The sequence below is a fragment of the Neodiprion virginianus genome, chromosome 2 (assembly GCF_021901495.1).
Source record: "Neodiprion virginianus isolate iyNeoVirg1 chromosome 2, iyNeoVirg1.1, whole genome shotgun sequence".
Classification (NCBI taxonomy): domain Eukaryota; kingdom Metazoa; phylum Arthropoda; class Insecta; order Hymenoptera; family Diprionidae; genus Neodiprion; species Neodiprion virginianus.
In genome coordinates this window covers 16,714,653-16,740,225 of record NC_060878.1, presented here as the reverse complement: position 1 = coordinate 16,740,225, position 25,573 = coordinate 16,714,653, and the positions used below count along the sequence as shown (strand labels likewise).

At 38.4% G+C, this 25,573-nt stretch overlaps 3 protein-coding genes and 1 long non-coding RNA gene across 5 annotated transcripts in view; 2 read left to right on the top strand and 2 right to left on the bottom strand.

Annotated features, from left to right (window-relative positions):
- LOC124299284 (flotillin-2) overlaps positions 1-25,573 on the bottom strand; it is a 510,013-nt gene that overhangs the window by 284,629 nt on the left and 199,811 nt on the right. The window lies entirely within an intron of this gene.
- On the top strand, positions 143-22,714 carry LOC124299259 (glucose dehydrogenase [FAD, quinone]-like). The gene is made up of 6 exons (XM_046752338.1): positions 143-2,616; positions 13,785-14,005; positions 14,949-15,163; positions 17,831-18,309; positions 19,753-20,082; positions 20,883-22,714. The coding sequence occupies exons 1-6, from the start codon at positions 2,536-2,538 to the stop codon at positions 21,528-21,530; spliced, it is 1,974 nt and encodes a 657-aa protein (XP_046608294.1). The 5' UTR covers positions 143-2,535; the 3' UTR covers positions 21,531-22,714.
- Positions 9,582-24,464, bottom strand: LOC124299312 (uncharacterized). Its single transcript, XR_006906977.1, has 3 exons — positions 24,452-24,464; positions 24,332-24,334; positions 9,582-10,279 (listed from the first exon to the last, which is right to left on the bottom strand). It is a non-coding gene; the product is annotated as an uncharacterized LOC124299312 (long non-coding RNA).
- On the top strand, positions 22,365-25,085 carry LOC124299267 (glucose dehydrogenase [FAD, quinone]-like). 2 transcript variants are annotated; one of them, XM_046752349.1, is made up of 3 exons: positions 22,365-22,445; positions 22,622-22,714; positions 23,053-25,085. In XM_046752349.1, the coding sequence occupies exon 3, from the start codon at positions 23,060-23,062 to the stop codon at positions 24,929-24,931; it is 1,872 nt and encodes a 623-aa protein (XP_046608305.1). In that variant the 5' UTR covers positions 22,365-22,445; positions 22,622-22,714; positions 23,053-23,059; the 3' UTR covers positions 24,932-25,085. The 2 variants fall into 2 exon arrangements, with proteins under 2 accessions (XP_046608305.1, XP_046608304.1); XM_046752348.1 differs by having other exon boundaries at positions 23,050-25,085.

The following is a 25,573-nucleotide window of genomic DNA, read 5'->3' as shown; positions in this document are numbered from 1 at the left end:
TTGGATCAAAACGATGTCGTCGCCCCATTATCAGAAAAAACCAGCGCATGCATACGAAGAGTGAAGTTATCAACAGTTTTTTAGACATCGCTATACTATTCTGGAATTTTTGTAACTGAAAAATGTTCAACTTTTGCGGGGCAGTGCTCAACTAAAATATATGCGAAAAACGAATTTATTATACCTGTTTTCGAAAATGACGTTCAATTCCAGTAGATTCCTGCTTTTTCTGAATTATTTACTGCATTACAAGTCCTCTTTTTTGTTGATTCAAGGATTTATCAGGGGTACGTAGTATATGTATAGCAAAAACAATGAGTAAATGGAAGAATTAAGAAATAAATACTAAAAAAGGGTCAAAACGATTTCGTCTTAATATGGAGGAACGAAAACAAGAAGTAACGGATTTGCATTTAAAGAGCATATAATACTATTCTAAATTTTTTGTAAATGATGAACTTGTACCATATACCTAATTTGAGTAGATCGTAGCTGACTTTGTTAGGAATAAATTATCCAAAAATGCCTTGACTTGTTTTGATATCCAGCTGTACAAATGACCAAAACATAACTAATGTAAAATCAATTTGGTCGCATTCAACAAACTAATGCTCTAATTCAAAATGTATTGACCTCATAAAATATGTGTAACACGTGATTTCGCAGAATTCATTTGCAACAAAAATTACCAGTTATTCGTAGAAATTAAACAGACTGTAGGTACGCGAACTTGGTACTATCGAGTAGCCACATTCTAATGCAGAAGCAAGTCTTATCGGGATTCATATGCTAAAGAATTGAATGGTAACTTATCGACATTAACGATTGTATCATAAAAGTACACGATTTCTGCTGACAGCTGACTGACGTAGCGATAAAAATGTTCTAACCCTTTCTATTTCTTATGTTAGATAGTGACAGTCAATCCATTATTATGAACTGGACACAATAGCAACGTCTTCACTCGTTGCAAGCAAAAAATACTGTTAATTATGTGAATCACCGATCAATACTTTAACCCACTTGGCCCCTTGAAGCTGTAAAAGATATTGTTCAGAACTGGTTCTTTTTAATAGGTACTGTTTACTCTATGTTGGTACTAAGAAATGACGCTCGATTATGTAACCCGTCTCAGATTATCTATTTACTACTCAATGAACGATTCCGAACGAAGTTCACGGCTTTTTATTGTTTTCCTTACCATGGGAATATCTTTGATGAAAGTAAACTGTCACGGCACGTAATTTGAGTTGCGTTTCAGTCTACAATGATTTACTAGGTATCACCATGTGCTCATCAGTCGCTAACTTTCCCTAGCTAGACCATTTCCAATTACATCTTTCTAGTCAATGTCCTTCGCACACAAGTGTCAGGCTGCATTTTTCCCACTGTACTTGGATTCCACAAACTTACGCTCCTTTTCGCAGTTTTTTCCACTGTACTTGGATGCCACAAACTTACGTTCCTTTTCTCAGTTTTTTCCACCTCTCCCGGGACATCACTCTCCCTCAATTCTCAATCAGCAAACCAATTGCTGGTGATTCCTCGACTCAGAAGAACGTGTGTACCGAAGCTCTTTTGGACAACAATATAAATGCTTTTAACCTAACTTATACATCAGCTGGATCCCCTTAATTACTGTGCAGTACGTTCATGTGAGATTCGGTGTTTGTATCACCGTAGACGAGGATTCGGGTGAAGAAAAACAGACTTTGGTCCTTCCTCCGAAGGTCCTTAACCTTTGTTCCTAAATTTTTCCACCTCGACACGTTTTCGACAGGACTGTACACCTGACACATCCTTAGAAAGAAGATCACTCGTGTCGTCAGGCAAGATGACGAAGCCCGACGGTTAACCTTAGGAGGAATACGAACGGAAAGAAAAAGAAGTAAGAATAAGAAGAAGCATGCCGAATGAAAAAAAAGTAGAGAGAAAAGGAGGTAAAAATTGAATACAGCTGCAGCGCCGGCGGTTGGATGACTTCATCACTGCTGCACCGAAGGGGGAGTTTCGGAGAAGCCCACGTTCGTCTGACAGACTCTTCTCTTGCCTCGAGTATTTTCGTACAGAAGGCTTCGACGCCGCCGGATCTCGGGTACAAGAGTGAAGTTTGACTATCGCAGTGTGTGATGATCACCGCCTCGCGAATGGCGGGTATTTGTCATTAGTGATTCTCGGTCAATCGGTATTACCATCATCATCGAACATCCGGCAGATGCAACGGGGAATTCAGCTGCAGACGGTACTTAAGTATCAGCAATGAAGATAATGTTGTGAAGGGTCACTTCATTCATCCGTCGATCGCTGCGGTGGGATGAAATCATCGATGTGATTGAGTGCATGTATAATGTCTGACCGCATGTGTGAGTCATATTTTACACGTTTTCCTGGTATTTCAACTGCGTCTAAGCGTAATTGCAAGACATGGAGGAAGTGGCTTGATGGGCTTCGAAGTCTTCAAAAGCGGGCTAAGCTTGGTGCCACAGTCTGTTTAATTCTAGAGGTGACACCGCGACTTTTCTAGGACGTAAAAATATGGGGCTAAAAGTCTTCGTCGTCCACTTTCTGCAATGGATTATCATCGGCTTTGGATTCGCTACGGCCATTAGATACGAAGTGAGTTGGTTACTTGTTTTCAAAGTTATTAAATTATCGCTCACTTGTCTTTATGATTTTTTTTCTCATTTCCTCCGTCCACGCTCTGATTATTTTTCAACTGCCTAGTTTGATGCCGCGGTAATTGAGGTTGGTACTTAGTTCGAACCAATGCAGAAACGCGTATCCTTGCGTTGTGTAAGAGTGTGTAATACTTCCGTAGTGAAAGCAAGGGAATTATTATTCAAAGACTTTTACTAATAATTTTACACATATCCAGTAGAAGCAGATTCATCGCCTTTTGCACCCAAGATATATTATTATCATAATCAGCGTTGAGAATTATGATTATTACTTTATTTTACAACCATCGTATTATTCGACTTGGACTAATTATATTATGTTAGCTCAAATCGTCAACGCGCAAAACATTCTCTATGTAATGATATTAAAGAACAAGTTGCCTTCCACCAACAGATGGATTTTATTTACACCGAACAGTTATGAAACGTGCGATCGTAATATAGTATCTTGTTCGCAAATTACGTTTCATCATTTGTTATCACAGTATAAAAATAATCGAGAGGAGCAAATTTTTTTACCAAAATTGTGTGCAACTTCGAACTATCCAATCTAGCGGACAAGTTCAATAACTCGTATAATCTCACACTGTTTTCTTCTCCTGAGTGATAAAATAATTACTTTAAACTCGGTGAAATATTTCTTTGGTCGAAGCAAAATTTTTATTCGATTTGAGACAATGGCACGTTACTGTATTGTTGAATTTTGTACGTTTTGTTTGCTGTTGCATCAATTGTTCAAACTTTTGTTAATAATTGAAGCATTAGCTGTGTCGTTGACCCTGTCATTTTCCAAAATTTAAAGCGACGACTTTATCGCTCAGGAGAAAAAACAAGTGTTGAAATACGAGTTGATGAATGAAAATAAAGTAATAAACAAAGAGACTGGAGAGTTAAAAGTAAATGCTCTTTGCTAACTCGATTACGATATAGTCGTACGTTGAATTCGTATCAAATTAATGTATTTGGAAGTTTTCACGTTTTTCCTAAAAATTCACGAAAAACGAATACTAAAATTATAAACCAGAGCTTTATCTATCAATTTTTCACATTCAATTCCTTTACTGTGATCAAGAATCTGATTGATTCGTTCATTTTCACTCCCCAATGGCTTATATTAAGAAAACTGTGTTTCGCAAATTCAACGAAACAGATTTTTTTTTCTATTGTCAATTCAATATTGCTATCCGATGATGAAAATCAGTATCAGTGTATTCGAAGAATAATTGAATGTTATACGGTAGAAATGTGATCGAGAAAAATCTGTCAGCGAAATTTTGGAGATAAATGTACCCAACAAAATTACTATAAATTGCGTTAATCTTTAAAAGTCAGTTTGGTGATGATAACCTCAATTAGTTAATTCCTCCAGTCAGTTCAATGGTTATCGCATAATGTCTCCGACTTTGTCAGCATGTAGCGACTGATTAGTGATTCTCATACAACTTGTTTCGCTATCGCAAAATTTGTTTGTATAAGCTCAATACTAGTTTAAAATAAATTTCGTTACGATAAAAAGTGTGATTAGGATTTTGTTTCTATAGGTTATGAATTCGGAATCACTGCATACGCTTTTCAAATTTTGTCTGAAAAGCTTCGTCGTACTTACCAATTTAATCATAATTTATACATTCAGATTCCTCAATACCTGAACAGCCTTGCCAGTGTTACCTTAACAATCTTATATTAATAATTGACGTATAAATTTTGCTATCGCAAGTGTATAATTTTTTGAAACTTAATATCGACAAGCAAAGCAAATCAGTTTATGTAACTCGTTTCGGTGTGTCCATCATTAGCAGTTTTGATAATGGCTGAAAAGACATCGACGATGTGGATATGACTCTTTCGCAGCAAAATTACTTGGTCAAGGTTCCAAGCTTGTCACATTGGTTTGATTTCTATTATCGTTACGGTCCTCAATAATTTAATAAATACAACCATTAAGGTTGTACCAATTAATTGATAGATTACAGGTTGCACTGATTGTGAGAGAAATTTTTAGTTCCGTTTACCGCTCAGTCCTCAACTATTTTCATTTTTTACCACAATCGAAATATATAGTTCTAGATACAAAATGAAAATTAGTTTTCTAGCTGTTACCAGAAAGTCTGGTATCCGTTACTATTCTCTCTCATTACGATCGCTGTTACTATATTTTCTTGTAACCGTTGCGAAAATTTAATGCTCGTGCAACGATACATTGACGTTAAAGCCTTATTCGACTAAAAAGGTAGAGTAAACCGAAGAAACTGATTTTGCGTTACAATTACCAAAAAAGAATCGACAATAGCGCAAAATGGTTACGTTTACCTCGTTTTTCGTAATTCCAACAATATTCAAACAGTTTTTTTTTAACGATACCTGTTTTACTGAATTTTTGCTAGTTACTGTAACAAATGAAATTTTTCTCAGTGTGTTACATTAAATACGGCAAATTTAACTGTCCAAAAACCAGTTGCGAGACTTGATGCAATCTGTGTTATCCTAATTCGTCAAAAGTGACTGTCGGTTTCGCTTCTTGTATTCGAATACGAAAAATCGAATGAATATTAGAGTTTGATAATTTATCGTTAATCTTATTAATCGCAATTCCAATATCGAGACGTCATTGAATAAGAACAACAAATCAAAACGCAGAAAAATGAATCATAGTTTTTTTCAGTTTCCTTTTAAGACCGATTAGCGACTACTATTAATACGCAATTAGTTACGAAAGAGTCCGATTGATTCAACCAACATTTTATTGAATGATTACAAAGAAGCAAATGACCTCATGATTGACACACTTACCACTTAATTACAGATTATTTTTCTTATGTAGGACAAAGCATTAGAAAATGTTTGTCTTAAATTGATTCTACGAGTCATTGCCCTAAATTTTCCAAGCTGAAAATTAGACTCGGGAATTCAAAGTTATTTCAATTTGTACGGTTTTAGTGGCAATTAACAAAGACTTTTGTGAGTTTCAAACGAGCAAGCATATAAAAACGGATGATCGAAAAAAGAGAGATTCGTTCTTCTCATGTAAACAAACCATTTTATAACCTCACGTTATTCAATGAAAACGCAAACTTTAACGAAGAGTGAAAAACGATCTTTAAAAAAATAACAGTACATAGTTAATGCATGTATGTGATAAATTCTTCGCAAATTTTCAACTTGTCTTTTACTTGCATTGAGGAAAATTTCATTTGTTATAGTAACTAGAAAAATTCAGTAAAACAGGTACCGTTAAAAAAACTGTTTGAATATTGTTGGAATTACGAAAAACGAGGTAAACGTAACCATTTTGCGCTATTGTCGATCCTTTTCTGGTAATTGCAACGCAAAATCAGTTTGTTCGGTTTACTCTACTTTTTTAGCTAAACAAGGCTTTAACGTCAATTTATTGTTGCACAAGCATTAAATTTTCGCAACGGTTACAAGACAATATAGTAACAGTGATCGTAATGAGAAAGAATAGTAACGGATACCAGACTTTCCGGTAACAGCTACAAAACTAATTTTCATTTTGTGCCTGGAACAAAATTTTTCAATTGTGGTAAAAAATGAAAATAGTTAAGGACTGAGCGGTAACCGGAACTAAAAATTTCTCTCAGCGTGGTCAGAATAATACTCAAGGTTTGACAAAGGAACTGCTGATAATTTATGATATATTATACGGCAACCAAGTCTCGGTTCGTTCCCAGGAGAATGAAATCGAGGAATTTGAGGTCGACGAAGAGGTAATACAAGGAATAAGAAGGGTTTACGGCCGCAGAATAGCAGGCTAATTGAAGCGCGACGTTCAAAGTGCGAGTTAAGGGGGTATTCTAGTGTAGAGGCATGAATTTGAGGTGTTTTTTGAAGTGCTATAAACAAAAAACAAAAAATATTTTTACCATCCATTTTTTTATCAGACGTTTATTATTATTTCACGATTACAAAAAAAAAAAAACAAGTCAAAAAATACAAAATTGAAAGTGCTATGAGTTGTTGAAGTGGGGGGTACAAAAAAAATGGCGCGCCAATGTTGTCACGATTGCAAGCATTTTCAAAATCAGAAAAAAAAAAAAAAAAGATTATTAATCTACATAAATGCAGCTATCGTACTAACTAAAAAAAAGTCGAAAAAAAATTTTTTTTTGCCAAATTACGGCTGTCCGAAAAAATAATACGTTTTTTTTGACTTTTTTGGACGTTTCTGAATTTTTTAAAAATAGTAAAAATTATTATTTCGTTATAATAATAGTTCGTGCGATAGAGACATGTATTGAGAAGATTCTCACCAAATTTCAAGTAAATCGGTTTAATAGAACTTGAGAAATCATGTCAACCGTTTTGAAAAATGTAGTTTTGAGAAAAACGCGTTTAAAGTTTCGAGTAAAATTCGTTCCAGCCGCGCCAGTATTGAAGACGTGTCACTAAAATAGCTATATCTCTGAAAATAATTGAAATTTTGACTTGTCCTTTTAAGGACACATTCTTGAAAGGTTAAGCTTTGAAAATATAAAAAAAAAAAAATCGATTTTTTCAAATTTCTTCACTAGAATACCCCCTTAAGACATGAAATTGACCGGCGTATTGGCTGCTGTGTGCCGGAAACGTTGGACAGATGGAAAGCGTAGTTACTTAACAATTGGGAATGACCAATAGTCGATATTTCGTCTTTCGTCTCTCGTCTCAGTTACAGTGCCGGTCGTATATTTATTTGCTTCTGGCTGGTTGTCGCGGATTATGGAGGCAATGGACTCAAACATGGTTCGTATGAAGTAGACAAAACGAGTTAAATCAGGGATTAAGAGTGTGAGCATTTCTGTTGAGATACGTCATCGTAGAATTAAACAGAATCAGTTTTCTGCAAATTTGGATTGCGCGTCGTTCGGTCGAATTGCCAAGAAATGTGGCAGATGACGGAAGAAACGAGATGAAATCGTAAACCACTTTTCATTGTAATCGCGCAAATATTGCATGCAATCGCTTCAATTCGTTTCAAATCATTTAGAAATCGGTTAAAATCAGATCGAACCTGTACAATTTCTTCAAACTATTTTGACATCGCTTGACACCACTTGAAACTGCTTAAAACCATTAGAAACCGCTTAAAAGTATTTTGGAATGAATTGAAACAGGCTGAAATAAGTTTGAACCATTTTAAATTGCGTGAAACCCATTAAGATTCGTTTGAAACCTCTTGATATTAGTTTGAAACAGCTTGGAAATGTTTCTTGATATTTGTAAACTATTTGAAACCGTTTAAAATCACTCTGAATCCGTTCGAAATTGTTATTCACATAATTTGCGAATGAATTACTTGTTGGGAAATAAATTCACAGAATAGTAACGAGAACTTTGTTTAGAGCAAATAATCCCAGTTATATTCCGCTGAGTATTATTCAAATAGTTCGCATCAATTTGATAAGAGTATTAAATTATGTAGAAAAATCATTCGAAACGTATTGTGATGCAATTAGTCGCTTGGAAACTACTAGTGCAGGTAAAAATTCAAAGATTTTCTATTCTAAAAGGTTATTTGGTCTCTATAATTCTGTGTCTCGGTTCTATCTGACACGTGAGAAAATTTTCACACCTCTGCTCAGACTAGCTTTCAAACAACTCGCATATTGGCTTGTAAAATTGACGGTTTACAATTTTTTCTGTATCAAAGATGGTTTCCTGGTGGAGCTCTTTGTAACTTCATTTCGTTATCACTTCAAAACATTTGTATCCTTGAAAAGGGAATCATAACTCTGAAAATCAGTGGTTTATTGGTTTGTTTCGCTAAAAGCAGTAATATAAAAAATCGGAAAATAAAATAAAAATACTCGGTTAGAAATATGAATAACTCATGAAGAAATTCTACTTTTGAATTTTTAGATTTACAATTTATGGACTGCAAATTGAAATTAAGCGTGAAATCCCCTAATAATTGAATCTTCGCGTTAAAAAAATCAACTGTCATAAGAGCACAAAGCAGAGGAATTTTCACATTATTTTTTTCACTCTTTACATTTTACAAGCAATTGAATTTCACCGATTTTCTAACATATACGTAAAACTTAGGAAAGGTGACGTAACATTGCTATAATTTTTTGCCGTATTTGCTTGATTTTTCATTTAATAAAAAATAAATAAAAAAATACGATCCGATTATTTTTTGTTTCCGATGCGAAGTTTTTATTGTCAAAGTTTAGAACAACTTTGATCAAGTCTGCATTTTTCTACGCGTTAAGCAGAAATTGATTCAGAATTGACAGATGCCAATTACTGAACTGACCTAGATTGATGATTTTACGCCAGACGCAGTAGTTTATGAGACGAATGATAGTTTGCAATGTCTAGAAATCGTGCTAAGCGTCCGCCATTTCCCGCTGGCTAAAAAAGCGGAACTCCGAATTCTCACGGTTCAAACTGTATTGAATTACTTGACACGCTGTGTCCGAGATTTGATTAAAGATTAGAAGTTTAGCTTTCACAGCTCGAATGGGGAAGACTCATGAAATTTTTTTGCAAATCAGGGGAAAACTATTTGGCATATTTTTTTTTTGCAAAAGTTTGTAAAAAAGGTACTGTGTGACATTACTCGTACTCAAGTTTATCAATATACATTGAAAGCACGCGATATTAAACTGCACATTAACTTTTGTAACTACCGTTTTCGACAGGAATGAAAAATATGATCTGATTGTTTTTGAATTATTATACTTTATGCACATGTTAAAGGCAGAATTTTTTTTCATAAACCTTTCGTTTAGCGAAGTCCACGGATCAAATTCTGCTAATGCAACTGTTTCCATCTTTCTCTTTATTTAGGAAAGAAGTTCGTGACCAGGAGGTAGATTAAAGATGAAAGGTTCGTCGAAATTCCGGTCAGGAAGAAGAAGAATTTAATAGTTGAAAGACGTGAATATAAAAAAAATATTATTCTTGTGTCTTATCAAACATAACAGGTACATCAGACTATCACATCAAGGACACTTGGTCCTTTGTAAACAAAATCAGGGGAAAAACAATTCCGCCTGATCACCTGTTAGTATCCCTAGATGTCAAATCACTGTTTACCAACATTCCAACTAAACTAGCAATATCGATCATCAGTAAAAACTGGCCCAATTTGAAATGTCACACTAACATTAACAAAAAAGAATTCCTAGCCGCCACCAAACTGTGTTTAGATTCATGCTATTTCGCCTACAAAGATAATTTCTACCAACAAATTTTTGGCGTAGCAATGGGCTCACCGATTAGCCCAGTAGTAGCGAATCTGGTACTCGAACATTTTGAAAAAAAAATCATTTCAAATCTTCCCTTCAGCCTACCTTTTTACTATCGGTACGTCGATGATATTTTAACGTGTGTCAAAAACGAAAATCTACAACTCCTTCTTAATAAATTTAACAACTTTCACCCACGTATCCAATTCACCTTCGAGTTGGAAAAAGATGGTAAAATCAGTTTTTTAGACACTATGGTAATCAAACACAATGACACCATAATCTTAGATTGGCACCATAAACCAACCTGGTCTGGGAGATACATTCATTTCAACTCACACCATCCCATCAAACACAAAAAATCTGTCGCCATATCCTTGTTCGATCGCTGCCTTAGAATATCAAACCCTCAATTCCTTAAAAAGAATTTAAAACTTGTAGAAACAACTCTTACTGCCAATGGCTACCCTATCAAATTCATCAATGATATCAAAAAGTATAGAGTAGAAAAAATGTACAACTCGATTGATTGGAATGTAGACTCCAACAATCCAACTGATGTTAATGATAAATTTAAAAACTCTATCTCTATACCGTATATAGAAAATCTATCTAGCCAAATCAAAAAAATTCTTAATGACGAGGGAATTGAAATTACTTTTAAAATATCTAATACTACCAAACTGTCTCTTTTTTCTCATCTTAAATCTGTTACTCCTAATTTAGAGAAAATCAACTGTGTATATAAAATACCATGTCGAGACTGTAGCATGAGTTATATTGGACAAACGTCACAACACCTAAAAAATAGAATTTCTGGTCATCGTTCTAATATCAAATGCCATGTCACTGACAGATGCGCTTTAGCAGATCACTCTTTGACCCTGGGTCACAATTTCGATTTTAACAACTCTATAACCCTTGCTACAGAACCGAACTGGTATAAACGCATCATCAAAGAAATGATACATATCTTTAAGAACAAAAGGAACTCTGTTAACAAACGTACAGATATTGAACATCTTAGCCACCTATACTCTAACATTCTCTAGTTTACATTATCGTGTTTTCAAATCATTGGCGCCCCTTACTCCGATTGGTCACTGCCTTTGTACTCCATGACTTTCGAACATAGATCAAGTTCACACGTGATCAACAACATAGATTTACGGATCGATACCCGCTAACCTTCACTTCCGTCCGAAATGCTGTACTACTAACAACACCTAAGCATGTACTGGTCGTCATTTTTTGTGAGTAATCTTTTCAAAATTAATCAATCTTTTCCCATTTCCATTTTCCAAATTATTAATAAGCATTTTCTGACATATTTTCATTTCTCATAAACCATTTTTCCTCTGATTAACCTATCTTCAAAATCTTGACACGTAACCTAAAACTGTCACTTTGACAGTTTCGTGCAACTGTTTAATTTTCACTTAATTCTGTAAAACAACAAATATTGTATTTTAAACATATTCCATGCTCTCAACTCTGAATTGTTGTGTTGAAGCATCCTATTTTTTTGTTAATTATTTAGATTTTATTCCTGAGGATGGTCGGCAGGGCCCGGCCGAAACGTTGATTTTTTTATATTCACGTCTTTCAACTATTAAATTCTTCTTCTTCCTGACCGGAATTTCGACAAACCTTTCATCTTTTCTCTTTATTGGTAAAAGATCGGAAAACCTCTGAAGAATTTTATATTAATATGGATCGAGTCAAAAACTTTCAGCCACTCGCCAATTTGAGGCCTTCAAGTCTTACCGGTTACGAGAAACACGTCGTTAATTTAATTTTGAGATAGATCGTTAGAAACTGCCAAGAAAACGATGTTTTTCGACATTATGAAGCTTGTATATGGAAACGACAAAAATAAAAATAGTTTTCATTTGTTTGCGTGAAAATACAAACATTTTGAAGAATATTCCGACACGCTTAGAGCGGGATCAAGTTGGACCATAATTAAATCGGTGTAAAAATTTCAAGGATACGGAAAGAAAAATGTTTATAAAATTTCAGATCTTTGCAAGATTTATATACCGATTTAATTATGGTGTCATTTTTATCCGAATCCAAAAATTTCAGAATATACTCCGAAATGTCTATTTTTTCAGGAAAAAAAAAAAAAAAACTTGACAAAATATATTTTTTGTTCTTTGTAATATACCTTCGACTGTGCGGGTTTTTTGAGAGCAAACTGCTCGTGATCTCTATTTTTAAAATATGGAAAATTTGATTCGATAAAGAAAGGAACTCCTCTTAATTTTAGGAAGAAGGATTATTGGATTTGCTAAGTCAAAAAAACGCTATTTTAAGGTCAAGTAGTACTCCTACCTTTACCGACCGAGCAAACTCGCCCGTTTTCTTCCTATATTAGGAGTACTACATGACCTTAACTGAGCTAAAGCGTTTCACGAATTCGAACTTTCGCCATAGCCGCCATGTCATAGACTTGAGTAACAAGTTACGGAAGCTGCCATTTTCGTAGACTTCGACAATAAATTGCCAGAGCTACTTTCTCACATTGTTTTACGGAATTGGGAGGTACAACTTCCCAGAGCTACCTTCCTCCACAGACTAGGGAAATGGGAATTCCGTGTCTTTCGTGCCTGGACTTTTTGATCGCCAATTTTTTTCTAACTCACAGCCCAAGGCGAGAGCCGTGGCTGTCTACCAGGCTTGGCATTTCCCGAAAACTCGTTGTTCTTTAACGGCACTTGTTTGACCAAAGCTGTCTATTAGCCTGCTTCTATCCAAATTTGAAATCAAGTAATTTTAATCGTCAAATAAGGAAACAGATATGATTTTACTTTCAATGCTTAATCAAAGATTGGATTACCAACTTCAATCATCAAACAAAGTCGAAAGTAACAAAAGAAAACTACCGTGAAAAATTAGATAGCCAAAAAACTAAAAATGATGGCCAAATTCTAACTGATACAAGATCTGAGTACTAGAGGATACTGTATCACAAAGTCTCGAATATTTCGAAATAAAGCCGAAGCTTACAACGCGATTTGCTTTGAAATTATTCCAAGTGGCAAATGAAGTTGGATTCATCGACTGCCTACAGATGAGACCACGTATACGTGAGTCAGTGAAGCGCTGTGCTGCCGATTTGCTATCTTCCAAGAATGGAAGAGGTTAGGTACCTGCCACTTGGCTAGGTACAAAGATTATGAATTGAAATAAAAATTGAAAATATATGCGTGACCAATCGTGGTCAGCAGTTAAATTTATACCCAAATTCTAGGACGATCTAGTTCGCTGAGCATTGCCGCTGCTCATACCGAAGGGGGGAAAAGGATTCATTTTTATAGGCTTATATCGCTAGCTTAGCGATCGCTGCTGACTCTTGTTGAAACTTTTTGGCGTCGATCTCTGTAGCTGTATTGGTGATTCTCTTCCTTAATACCAGCCTGGGTGCCTGGCCACGTTACAACCTACAGGATTAAAAATGTCGAGAACGCGCGTTCTTTGACAGTTTTTCGGGATGTATACTTCTAAATGGATTTCATATCTGGATATATCGGACTTTTTCACACGAAAAAACACATCACGGTTATATTTCGTTTCTGACCACAGGAAGTGCTAAGAATGCAAAGATAAATGTTCAATTCGAAAACATGGCAAAATTGATCACTGTGTTGTTCGTAAGAGGTAATATACCTAATATCCTAAAAATTTAACGATTTTCGTATTTTAGTACGCACTGTAACATATTTAAATCGGAGCCAGATTTAAGCTTCGTTCTCGAAAGCGTGGCCAAAAATTAGTGAACACGCACACGTTATACACATGAATTTTGGGTCTTATTGCAGACAATTTAGTCAGCACTGATAAACTCAAATGGGTTTAATTGATTTTTTTGAACGTGCTGAATGGTTCTGATTGATTTCCATGTTTGCAGCCGACGGCGACGCCGAGAGGAGCCGAGACATTAGCGAATCCGAGTGGCAATCCTTCCAGCGGATGTTGCCAGTGCAAATTCGATGACACCGCCTACCTCAACTCAGCTTGCGGGAGCATGGCGTCTTTCATGATACTTGTTCAGAGCTTGATGATGTCCAGATGCGACATAGCCGACCCTTGTCGACGGGCCGGAAGGTCGGATCTACCGGATGGCCAATGGTAAGCAATGGTGATGACACAGTTAGTATGAGGACCTCGGTTATTTTTATACCAAGCAAACCGTGCTTCTGCGAAGGTCGTGATTAGCGTTCCATTGGAAAAATCATGCGTGCGATGGCTCGAAGAAACATGGTCGAGAGCCATGTGACCGTAACAGTTGAGTGATACCGTGTCCAACGGAAACGATTACAAATTAAGCCCTCAAAAAGTTTTGTTGAGGTAAACTCAGTTGAATTGGCTCCAACAAATATTCAACTTATATAAAGAAATACAAAAGACCAATGAATTCGCGTAGAAAGAACGTAGTTATTGAATATTTTTCAGACACAGTACTATTTTGTCGTTTTTGTAACATTGTCTACAAATCTACAAATCGCCTGCATTTGGATTTTCATTCGGCTCTTCAAGTGGCTGCGGAAACAACGCATGTGAAATTCATTGAGTTGCAGTCAACACACTAACGCTTTGTTTTGGAATTTATTCATACTACAAAATATCTGTATCAAGTGATTTGTGCGAAATCCGAAATCCAACTACCGTTTCGTAACTTCTGTTCCTCAATTTTCCTGTTTGTACACTTTTATGACTTTCCCCCGTAAGTCGAATCAAAAATACCGTGAAAGACGATTTAGACTAAAGAGGCTTTGTTTGTAGCTCAGAAAATGAAATACTTCCGTTCATTGTGTGTGATTTATAGAAATATAAATAAGCTATTTTATGCACAATCATCGGTTTTTTCTATTTTATTCAGTGCCCACTTTACCCCGATCCTCGTACATTCCCAGGATCATTTCAATTGACGATAGCAAGTTCAACGTTTTCGAACTACGGTTGATTGGTTGTTAGTCGTGCGAGAGAACTAATTGCCAAGTAAACTTATACACCTACTTATCAGTTTTATGAACGGAACGTGACATTGTGTTGCTAATTTGATTTGATTCAGGTACGATTTTATCATCGTCGGCGCCGGAGTTGCCGGACCGATCTTAGCCAGACGATTGAGCGACTATCCGTGGTGGAAGGTGCTTCTCATCGAAGCGGGACCTGAGGAACCGACGATGACGGCTTTTCCGGGGCTTGCCTTCAACGCGATCAACTCGTCATTGGACTGGAAGTTCTTGACGGAACCAACGCAGCCACACCCGACAGCTTGCTTGGGTGAGCTTTGGCAAGCCAAGCTGAAGACAGTTGCTTTTGTGGAGAATGAATAGACAGTAGCGTCTGCATCAACAATTGGGAAAAGAGAAGAAACCGTTTAAGAGATCGCCAACTGTGTTATTTGTGCCAATGATAGTGAACAGCAATGAAACAACAAGCCTACTATGCAACAGAAATAATTCTGAGCAATTTCAATAACGAAAGTTTAGGTATTTTAACAGATTGATAAAAAAAATTTATAGTTCAAACGTTTAAAATTACTGGACTGTGGCGTTTTTTATTCGATATTGATGTTTTTGAACTCATTTTTATCACTGTAGTGATCTGCACAAATTGCTTGAAATTTTTTTTTTTGCGTAGTTGTTTCCGGTGTTAGTAAAATAGATTTTGAAAAGTAGGGTGCAACATATACCCTATCCAAGTCACATTTGTGCATTATAATTCAACTATCACGTAAAATGTTTAGAATATTTTTCAAACGATTTTTACGCATTTGGTTAACAATCAAAATGAGCCCAAACATACGACTGGAATCACAAATATTAGAATTCAATCATTTTCAACGTCTTAACTTTAAAAGTTTTTCTGAAATTATTCATATCTCAGCTTGTGGTATTCGAATTTGGTCACTCTGATTCATTTGTATTACATATTAGGGTAATTTGATCATTTGCCTATAGAATCATGGTGCAAATAACATTGTTGGTTTTTTTTTGAACAGTTTTGGTATTAGTATCCCATTCTCAGTTTCCCCTTCTACACAGTGAACACGAGGAGTATGAGATTTGTTTTCAATTGTTACCATCAGCCGTTTTAAATTATACGGATTTGATCCTGAAAGCGTTATGAAGAGAATTAAATTCTCTACAAAAGTATTTTTCAATCGCGACCTCCGTAGCTCGGACACTGCAAAAGTTGCAAACTTGGAAAATCGATTTCATGTCTGGATTCATCTTTAAACGTTTCTGACTGCTAAGCTAATGACTTGAAAAGAAAAAATCACATGACATATTTTCAAAGCAATTCGATTTTCTATAAAAATGTCTATGGATCAAAGTTTGTAGCTTCAAGGGTTCATGAGTTATAAGCCTCGAAAGTCAATTTTACATGAAAATTAATCTTCAACGATTAATTACCACCAAAATATTTTTCGTATGTCCAATTAATATGAAACACTGTCGCTAAGCGACTTGTCCCTACAACCTGAAATATATTTGAACCCACACTTTGCCAACAGCATGCAGGTAGAGAAAATTTGTGCACTGAACTCTAAAGACATCGCAACAATAATTCAAATCACAAATTTCTGAGGAATTCAATTCTCTACAAAATGCTCCGAGATTCAGACACGTATCGTTGAATGCGGCTGATTGTGAATGGTAACAAATTGGGAGAAAAAACTGACGCCCTACCAATGTTACTCAGATGAAAAAGCTTCAAATTCCGAGGGCGACATTCCAAATTTGAAATTAAGAGATATCCTTCCGCGAGTATTGCCTTCTTTCTTTTGCTACCTATACATTTAATGTGTTAGATTCTAGGCGGTTCCGGGCACGCGTATTTACGCCAAACACGAAATGCGATGAGAACCATCTGATACGTCGGTAAGTCAGTCTGTAAGATCGTGCACCGACATGTCGAGCAGGTCAGACATTACACAGCGCTAATCACGCATCGCCGATGTACCTCTGACGGTTTCCATTACATTTTGTGTTTGATGTAAATACGCGTGCCTGGAACCGGTCAGAATCCAACACGTCATGTGTACACAACAAGCTTTGATCTGAGAAAAAAGTTACATTATCGTACTATGCAATCGCGACGAATTCAGCGTCTTTAAAATCTGACATTTTTTTAATTATAAGAAGTGCGATTCATCTAGATTGGTTGGTATGATGACGCGATTCTTTTCGCAAATAGTAGCACTAATACCGACTAAAACTTCGCGGTTGCAGATTTCTTTGAACATTATTACTCTTACAATAAAATATATACTGAGAATGTGTCTGAAACACGTGTATTTAAAATGGGGAAATTCATTCCGTTGGTGCAAGGGGTTAGACTTGAGGTAAAAGTCTGAAAAAATTAAGGAATTAGTTTTTAATTATTCACAGCCGATTTGGAGGGTTGAGATGGTCCAAATTCAACAATGAACTTTTCAAGGCCTACCTACCCTTGTAATATTCCACCCACTCGAGATGTTGGCGGCCGATTTTACCGACCGGCTTACCGACGTATCAGACGATTACCATCGGATTTCGTATTTAAGCCAAATGCGCGCGCTCCCGAATCGTTCAGAATCCAACACGATAAATGTCCACCTGATCTGTCCTCGAAACCTCAAATCATGGAGACTAGAGGTAAGAAGGCCGAACGTACATGGCGGAATCGTCGAAAAGTGGATCGTGAAAGTGATGAAAGATCTTGTAGTTCGGGATGTATCCGCAAGCGATACCAGCGCCTGGTTACGAATAGGATACATACGTGAGGATGGACGATTCAAAATTACCGCGCTGACGGAGCCCGCAGTGGTAGCGCCGCCAGGCGGGTACAATCCGCGTATCGTTCATCACTTTCACAGTCCATTTTGCCAGCATTGCGTTCGGCCTCCTTAGCTCTAGTCTCCATGCCTCAAGTTTCCACCTAATGGGAACTTGACATTCGCAGAAAGAGGCGGAATCTGTGCTTGGCCACGAGGCAAGATGGTGTCGGGCACCGGGGGTCTCTATGGCATGATGTACGTTCGAGGTCACCCCGAAATCTACAACAAATGGGCGCGGGAGGGGAACGTCGGTTGGTCGTACAGTGAGATCGAGCACTACTTCGAGCGGGCGGAGGCGCCGGCAAATCCGAATATGGTGCGGAGCGAGCCGTTCGCGCGAACGCGGAGCGGCGGCCCGTTGCAGATCAACTATTTTCCACACAAGCCGGACTTCTCCGACGACCTGCTCAACTCGGCAAAGGAGCTGAGGTACCGGATCGGCTCGCTCCGTGGCTTTAACCAGACGGGTTTCATGGTAGCCCCGATGATGACGAGCGCCGGCCTTCGTGGAACTACTTCGCGGTACTATTTGCGGCCCGTCTCGCAGCGGCCCAATTTGGACGTGTTGATAAACGCTCACGTGACACGAATCCTCGTGGAGAAGGTGGCTGAGTATTTGCGACGTTAGACTACCCTTGTTATCTTGTCAATATTTTATTTATTCCCGACTCGACCATAAAGTTAATTTTTTTTTACCTCAAGACGGGACGAAGTGGTATGTTTTCCCCTGAAACGTATTTACGGGAAATATGAGGCCAATTTAAAAATCATAATTTTCAAATAAATTTTCCGGCCAGAGTTGAGTCGGAAATGAAGTCCTATATGTAACACAGGAATAAAATTCGACTTTATTCCCTTGTTACATAATGTACTATTTGTTGTGTTTATCAAGTGGGCGTAATACAGAATGAGCGGTGCAAAAAGTGGAAGAATTTTGTGGAATTTATACCTCGACAACCAATTATTCAATTCTATCGGGGCTTGTTTCATTTGAATGTTTCGACATCGATAGTTACTTACACTTTTTTCCCAATCAAAATCAATTGCTAGGAAGCATTTTTGTTGACGAGTTCAACGTCAATAGTTTCGATCGGTGACATGTTTTGCGGTGCCCATGGTTCGACTTTCTTTCTACCACAATGACGACAATTTGAAGTTTAAATTCTATTGTTAATCCAAAGGTTAGGACTTTTTAAATATGATTACCAAAAAAATATTATTTAAAAAACGTAGTATCGTTGCAAAGAGAATTAACTGTCCAAAAATACTATAGTATGTCTCCAAATTTGAAGGAAATCGGTTAAATCGATCGGTTCGTTCCTGAGATATCGTGGACACAGCAAAGTAATAGGACAGAGCGAAATGGTTGACGATACTGTTAATAAGAACGCATCTCGTCAACTGATTTTTATGAAAAAATATGTAAATGAAGCTCGATCTACGTATGTTTTAACAATATAAACTCAAATCGAATTGAATAATTGGTTGTCTGGATGTTAATTTTTAAAATTCATCCACTTTTTCAGGCGTCCACTCGTATGCAATACACCATGAGGATGCTGTAGTCAGCCTTCACCGACTGCGCTAAGTGTCACCTATTTTGGCTATTATCAGAGCCTATGTATCGTCGATCCATAAAATTCACAGCTTGCGTAATTCTGCATGTAATATCGAACACGAATATCCAAACACGTGGTTGCTTTACGCAAGAATAATGCCAGAAAACATATTCGTGTAATTGAGTGGCCACATAGTGCTGGGGTACATATTCTGGCGATATTCTCGCGTGAAACGAAAATGTTATCGGATATTTCTGTTCAGCGTTGCATGAAGAATTGCGCTATCTGAGGTATTTTCATATCAGTGATACGCAGGCTCGTATAAAAGTCTTTTACTTGGACCATAAAGACTGACTATAGCATCCTTTTACTTTTCTTTTCTTATGTCTGTCATGTAATTACTGCTTAAGTGTCCAATTTTTAGTTATTCATATTTACTGTCGGGTGGTTCGTGGATAAATAAATAAAAAAATCAATAAATAAACTAGTGGTCCGCGAGGGCGTACGGGGTCGAGTACATCGACAAGAACGGGGTACGGCGAGTCATGAAGACTAACAAAGAGGTGATTCTGACCGCCGGGGCTATCGGATCACCGCAGATTCTGATGACGTCAGGAATCGGACCCAAGGAGCACCTCACTAAGCTCGGAATAAAGTCTGTAAAGGATCTGCCGGTAGGAGAAAACCTCCACAATCATGTCTCCATCGGCATAAAGATGAGCATCAATGACACTCACTACGAAACGCTCACTCTTAGCGCGATCAATGAGTTTCTGGCCACCCGGAGCGGGCCTTTAGCTAGCACTGGTCTGACCCAGGTAAAGTATTAGGCATCACCTAAATACATGTTTCAATTTTCACTACCGCCAAAAAAAAAAAAAAAAATTAAACGACATAAATTGCAAATGCGATTTCAGTTTTGAAATAAAGATAAAGTAAAATGCAAAATGCATATGTGATTTGTCATTTGGGGAAAATAAAATGGTGGAAGAAAATACTAATCACATTTGTAATTAGTGTTCATTAAAATTTGGTTCAATTGCAATTTTCTCATATAATCAAATTCTTCAGTGCAAAATTAGTTTTTCACGGACACACATGTAGCGATATCTACAAAAGTATAGGAGTACTTTCATTTTAATCTAAAACGTTTCGTATTTTGACAAAAAAATCAGAAGAAAAACTTGAAGCCAATCGAATGGGGTTATGCAATCGAAAATTGGGTTTTCTTGTTTTCGCGTGCAGTAAGACTCAAGCCCGTAGTTTAAAAAATCTAAAACCCGGTGAAAAATATTATTTTGTACACTCTACACCATACTTAAAAATAAACAACAAATCGTCGATGTTGAGGATCGGTTTGGTGTGGAATGCCTCATACACAGAACCGTATCCTATTGGCAATAACATCTAGAATATAGCAAATAACAAATCATTAACTGTGTAGAACCGCAGTTGAAATTTTCACTATAATATTTAATTATTGAATTCCCGAAATAACTTTTCCCAGTGTATAAAACGAATGAAAGAATTATAAATGGATCGAATAAAGATAGCAATTAAATTTGAAAATTATGTAATTGTATATTTGTGATTTGTAATTTTTACGATCACTGCGCAGGTGACAGCGTTTCTAGAAAGCAGCTATTCGACGGCTGGAGTTCCCGACCTGCAGATATTCTTCGACGGTTTTAGTTCAAAGTGCCCTAGGACCGGCCTTCAAACGGAGTGTCCAGATGGTAGCATCAACACGTGTCCGGAGCGTCGAGAGATAGTCGCCAGACCGACGGTCGTCTGTCCACGAAGCAAAGGCTACATGAAGCTGCGCTCGCCGAACCCGCTGGACCCGCCACTCCTGTACCCCAACTACTTCGTGAACGAAGTCGACGCAAAGATCCTCGTTGAGGGTATAAAGAAGGTAGTCGAGCTGAGCAAGACCAAAGCATTGCGGAAGTGGGACCTCCGCCTGGACACCAAACCCCATCCATGGTGTGCCAGGTACTACTTCGGGTCTGATGCTTACTGGTCTTGTCTCATCCGCGTTCAGACTGGCCCGGAAAACCATCAGGCGGGGTCTTGCAGGATGGGCCCGGTTGGCGATGCCCGCGCTGTTGTCGATCCTGAGTTGAGAGTTCACGGCGTTGAAAACATCCGCGTTGCTGACGCCTCGATTTTCCCCATCGTTCCCAACGCCAACCCCGTCGCCGCTATCATCATGGTCGCTGAAAAGGCCTCCGACCTCATTCGGGCCGCTTGGATGGTGAAGTGAGAAATTCTCGTTCGCCGGTACGAGTTTCTTGTCCCACCGCCAAAATATGCCGATCCTCTCAAGATCTTCGAAAATTCGGAAAAGAGAGAGATCTTCTTCGTCTTCTTCTTTTTCTCCTTTGCTCTTTCATTGGTTAACGGGTTTCTTCGAGAAAGGAAAAGAAGGATAATGTACGATGTAGTGACGGTGAACTGACATGATTGTAACGTGCTTTCTAGAAATAATAAGGATTCAAGTTTTGGTTACAATATTGTCTAAAATAAGGTTCTCAAATGTTATGAGCTAAGAAGACGATATAATAAAACAATAACTTTCATACATGCAAGTCTGCATACTTTCAGTCTGCGTAGTCATTGTGTACTTTCTGATGTACCATCGACTGGTAATCGATACATTGTCAGCAGTAAGTTAGATAGATCAGGTTCTCTGGCAGACTCCAACTCGTGTGACCATCGACATTAACACTTCACTTCGTGAAATCGATACTCTGATCAACGTGTAAAGAGAGTAAAAATAAAACCAGTAGCACTGAGCAGCATTCAAGAAAGATAAATATACGTAAAGAATTCGATTCTTTCGTCGGTTCCAATCGAACGGTTCAATAGAACTTTGATAATACTTCAATCGAATGGCACTATGTTATAATTAATAACGTAGATCAATAATTGTATATATATATACGCACGCATCTGTGATAATTTCTTCAGGAAACTGATCGACTCGTAGAACAAACTTCTGACGACGCACTTGTGGTTAATATCGAAGCAAAAAATCTGCGGGTTGTAATACCAGTTTGCACAGGTTTTACCGATGATCGAAGTGGGGTAATATTCAGACGCCTGCTTCCTCGAGCATTCGTTACATAAACTCCTTGGCAGTGCGCGGCAGAGCTTATCTACAACTCAGAGTGAACAGGTCAGTATTTCGCCCTTTTATTATCAACCTTGAGAAGCCTTTCACGGTGTTTACTTCTGAATTATGCAGATTGTATTCCAAGCTCTACAAAAGACACAATGAGAATAGATTGTATGGTTTAAATAATTTTTTAATCCATTAAACTGTTCACGTGACATCGAAAACACAATTCACAGTATATGGCAGCTTCCGGAAAAAGACTGCTTGTACAACGGGACAAGATTCAGGTTAATTTTATCGCAAACCGTGGAGACAAACGTCCATTTTCTGTAAGTACCGTCAACCTTTATCCAGTACTTTATTCTGCGCAATGAAAAGTTTTCATAAGAGACTATCGTTTATGCCAGAAGAACTAACATAAGATGGTATCGGATCCATTGCAAGTTTTACATGAGTCTTCCTGAATACATGTCGTGTAGTTTTAATAGCTTTTTCTTTATCATTCCATTCTGAACCAGAAATACAATTTTTTATTGCCACTTTCATATTTATGCAAAATCATATCCGTCTTAACATTTTCTGTATTTTTCGCCAAATTTTTCCACCACCTCGTTCTGGGCAACGATTTAATTTTCAAGCAATTAGAGACCACTACTTTTTGCAGAAGAACTTAAATGGAGTCATGCCTGGCGCAAGGATGCACAGGAGCGACAGAAGGCACACTAGGTTCGCTGTTCCTGCAACTGATGCAAACGCTGATGTCGGCTCGGTGTTCATTGAACGAGGATCTGTATCCGGTGGATCAAACGACGTACATCCTGTCCAAAGCATCAGAGCCTATTCACTATGATTTCATAATCGTTGGAGGAGGAAGCGCGGGTTCCGTTGCAGCGAGGCGGCTTTCCGAAGTCGAAGAGTGGTCAGTGCTGCTAGTAGAGGCTGGGGAAAACCCTTCGGCCAGCACCGATGTCCCAGCGCTGGTGATGGACCTGCTTGGGATCCCGGAGGACTGGGAGAGCGAGTTGGAAGCACAACCCGAGGCCTGCCTAAGCATGAAAAACGGACGGTGTTCATGGCACAGGGGAAAAGCGCTAGGCGGAAGCTCGACGATAAGCGCGATGTTGTATCTGACGGGAAACAAACGTGACTTCGATGCTTGGGCTGCGGCCGGAAATGGGGGCTGGTCGCACGACGAGGTCCTGCCGTACTTCAAGAAGTCTCAGCAAATGCCACCTGGTTTCGCTTGGTCGGACAGGTTCTTCGGTCAAGACGGACCTCTGGTCATCAGGAACTTCAACTTTTCCGAGAGCGCTATTCAGGATCTACTGCTCCAGGCTGTCCGGCAACTCGGCCTTGCCACTCCCGATGCCTTCAACGGTCCTCACTTTACTGGATTCGCTAAAGCCCACGGGACTCTGGAGAATGGAAAACGGGTGAATACGGCGAAAGCTTATCTGGGCCCAATCAAGGACAGAAAAAACCTCCACGTAATCAAAGGAGCGCATGTCGACAAAATCGTTTTGAAGGATGATCAGGCGACTGGAGTTGACGTGACGCTGAGAAATGGTCAGAAGATCACTGTACATGCCAAGAAAGAGGTCGTAGTTTCAGCTGGAAGCCTTGGGACTCCACAGCTCTTGATGTTATCTGGAATTGGGCCAAGAGAACATCTCGAAGAGATGGGAATCAAGGTAGAGGCGGATCTGCCGGTGGGGCAGAACTTGCAGGACCACGTGACCTGGCTAGGATTGGGAATCAGCTACGATAATGATACGAATTTGCCGAGACCGTCGAAGTTGCTGGACGCGGTTTACGAGTATCTGATGCACGGCAGGGGGGAATTGTCGACGGTTGGGGGCGTTGATACCATCGGTTTCATCGATGTTCTGGACTGGGCGTCAGTTTACCCGAGCGTCCAGTTTCACGGCATGTACCTGCCGAAGAACGATCTTGGCAGGGCGGAATTTTTCGCGAGAGCGTTCGGTCTCAGCGAAGAAATTTCGCGAGAGGTGGTCGAACAGGCGAAGCGACGCGACACTCTGCAGCTTCTGACGTCGCTACTGAACCCGAAGAGCGTCGGTGAGGTCAGGCTGCGCAGCTCTAGACCTAACGATTCGGTCAGGATTTTTGCAAACTACTTCACCGAGCAGAGCGACGTCGATCTGCTAGTGAAGAGCGTCGAGTTTGTCAAGGCGCTCGAGGACACACCGGTCTTCAAGGAACATAACATCAAGTTCTATCATACGAAGGTGCCGACTTGCGCCGATCACCAGCTTGAGACGAAGGAGTACTGGGAATGCAGTGTGAGGCATATTTCGGGGACGATTCATCACGCCGTAGGAACCGCCAGGATGGGACCTAGTAACGATGTGCGATCTGTAGTCGATCCTCGGCTCAGAGTTCGCGGAGTTCGGAATATTCGAGTTATAGATGCTTCTGTTATGCCCAGTATCACCAGCGGCAATACCAACGCACCGACCATCATGATTGCCGAGAAGGCTTCTGACCTCATAAAGGAACGATGGATGGCTAAGGACGAATTGTGATGCCGTCGTCAGGGCCGACCGGTATCAGAAGATACGCTTTTACAGTTCGTCAATTTTCTCTTGTCATTGATGATCTAGCTTATTCTTAATTCAAATCTGTACATGCAGTTAATCCTTTGAGAACACCTATTGTCAATAAATTATCATGAAAGTATTCTCGAGAATTTATTCACAGTTTTCACCTAAGTACATAATTATAAGTTAGATTTGGTTAGCTTTTTATTAGGTGATTAAGGGTGAAGTCAGCTTTCGACCAGATAATTGAAAATAAAGTTACGTTCCGATTCGATAATTGGTAGATTATGTTAGCTTTTGGTCAAATAATTAGGAATGAGGTTAGGATTTTAATGGAATATTCAAGATTTGGTTAGCTTCTATAATTATATAACATCTAATTGAATGATCAGAGATTAGGTAAGCTTCCCATTAGAAAATTTATAGAATAAATAAACTCTTAATTAGATGATTACAGATTAGGTGAGCTTTCATAATCACGTTGTTATAAATTAGGTAAATTTTCAATTAGACGATTAATATACTAACCTGAGGAGGGGGTGTGATTTGGTGTAAAATAACAACCAGGTGATCTTAGGATGTATTTGCAGATAATGGAAGATACTGCAGGGAATGTTTGAAAATTTT

Coding starts and splice junctions, on each gene's coding strand:
- LOC124299259 (XM_046752338.1), top strand. CDS start 2,536: ATGGGGCTAAAAGTCTTCGTCGTCCACTTTCTGCAATGGATTATCATC. Junction 14,006..14,948: donor GATCTACCGGATGGCCAATG/GTAAGCAATGGT, acceptor GATTTGATTCAG/GTACGATTTTATCATCGTCG. Junction 20,083..20,882: donor CTAGCACTGGTCTGACCCAG/GTAAAGTATTAG, acceptor ATCACTGCGCAG/GTGACAGCGTTTCTAGAAAG.
- LOC124299267 (XM_046752349.1), top strand. CDS start 23,060: ATGGAGTCATGCCTGGCGCAAGGATGCACAGGAGCGACAGAAGGCACA.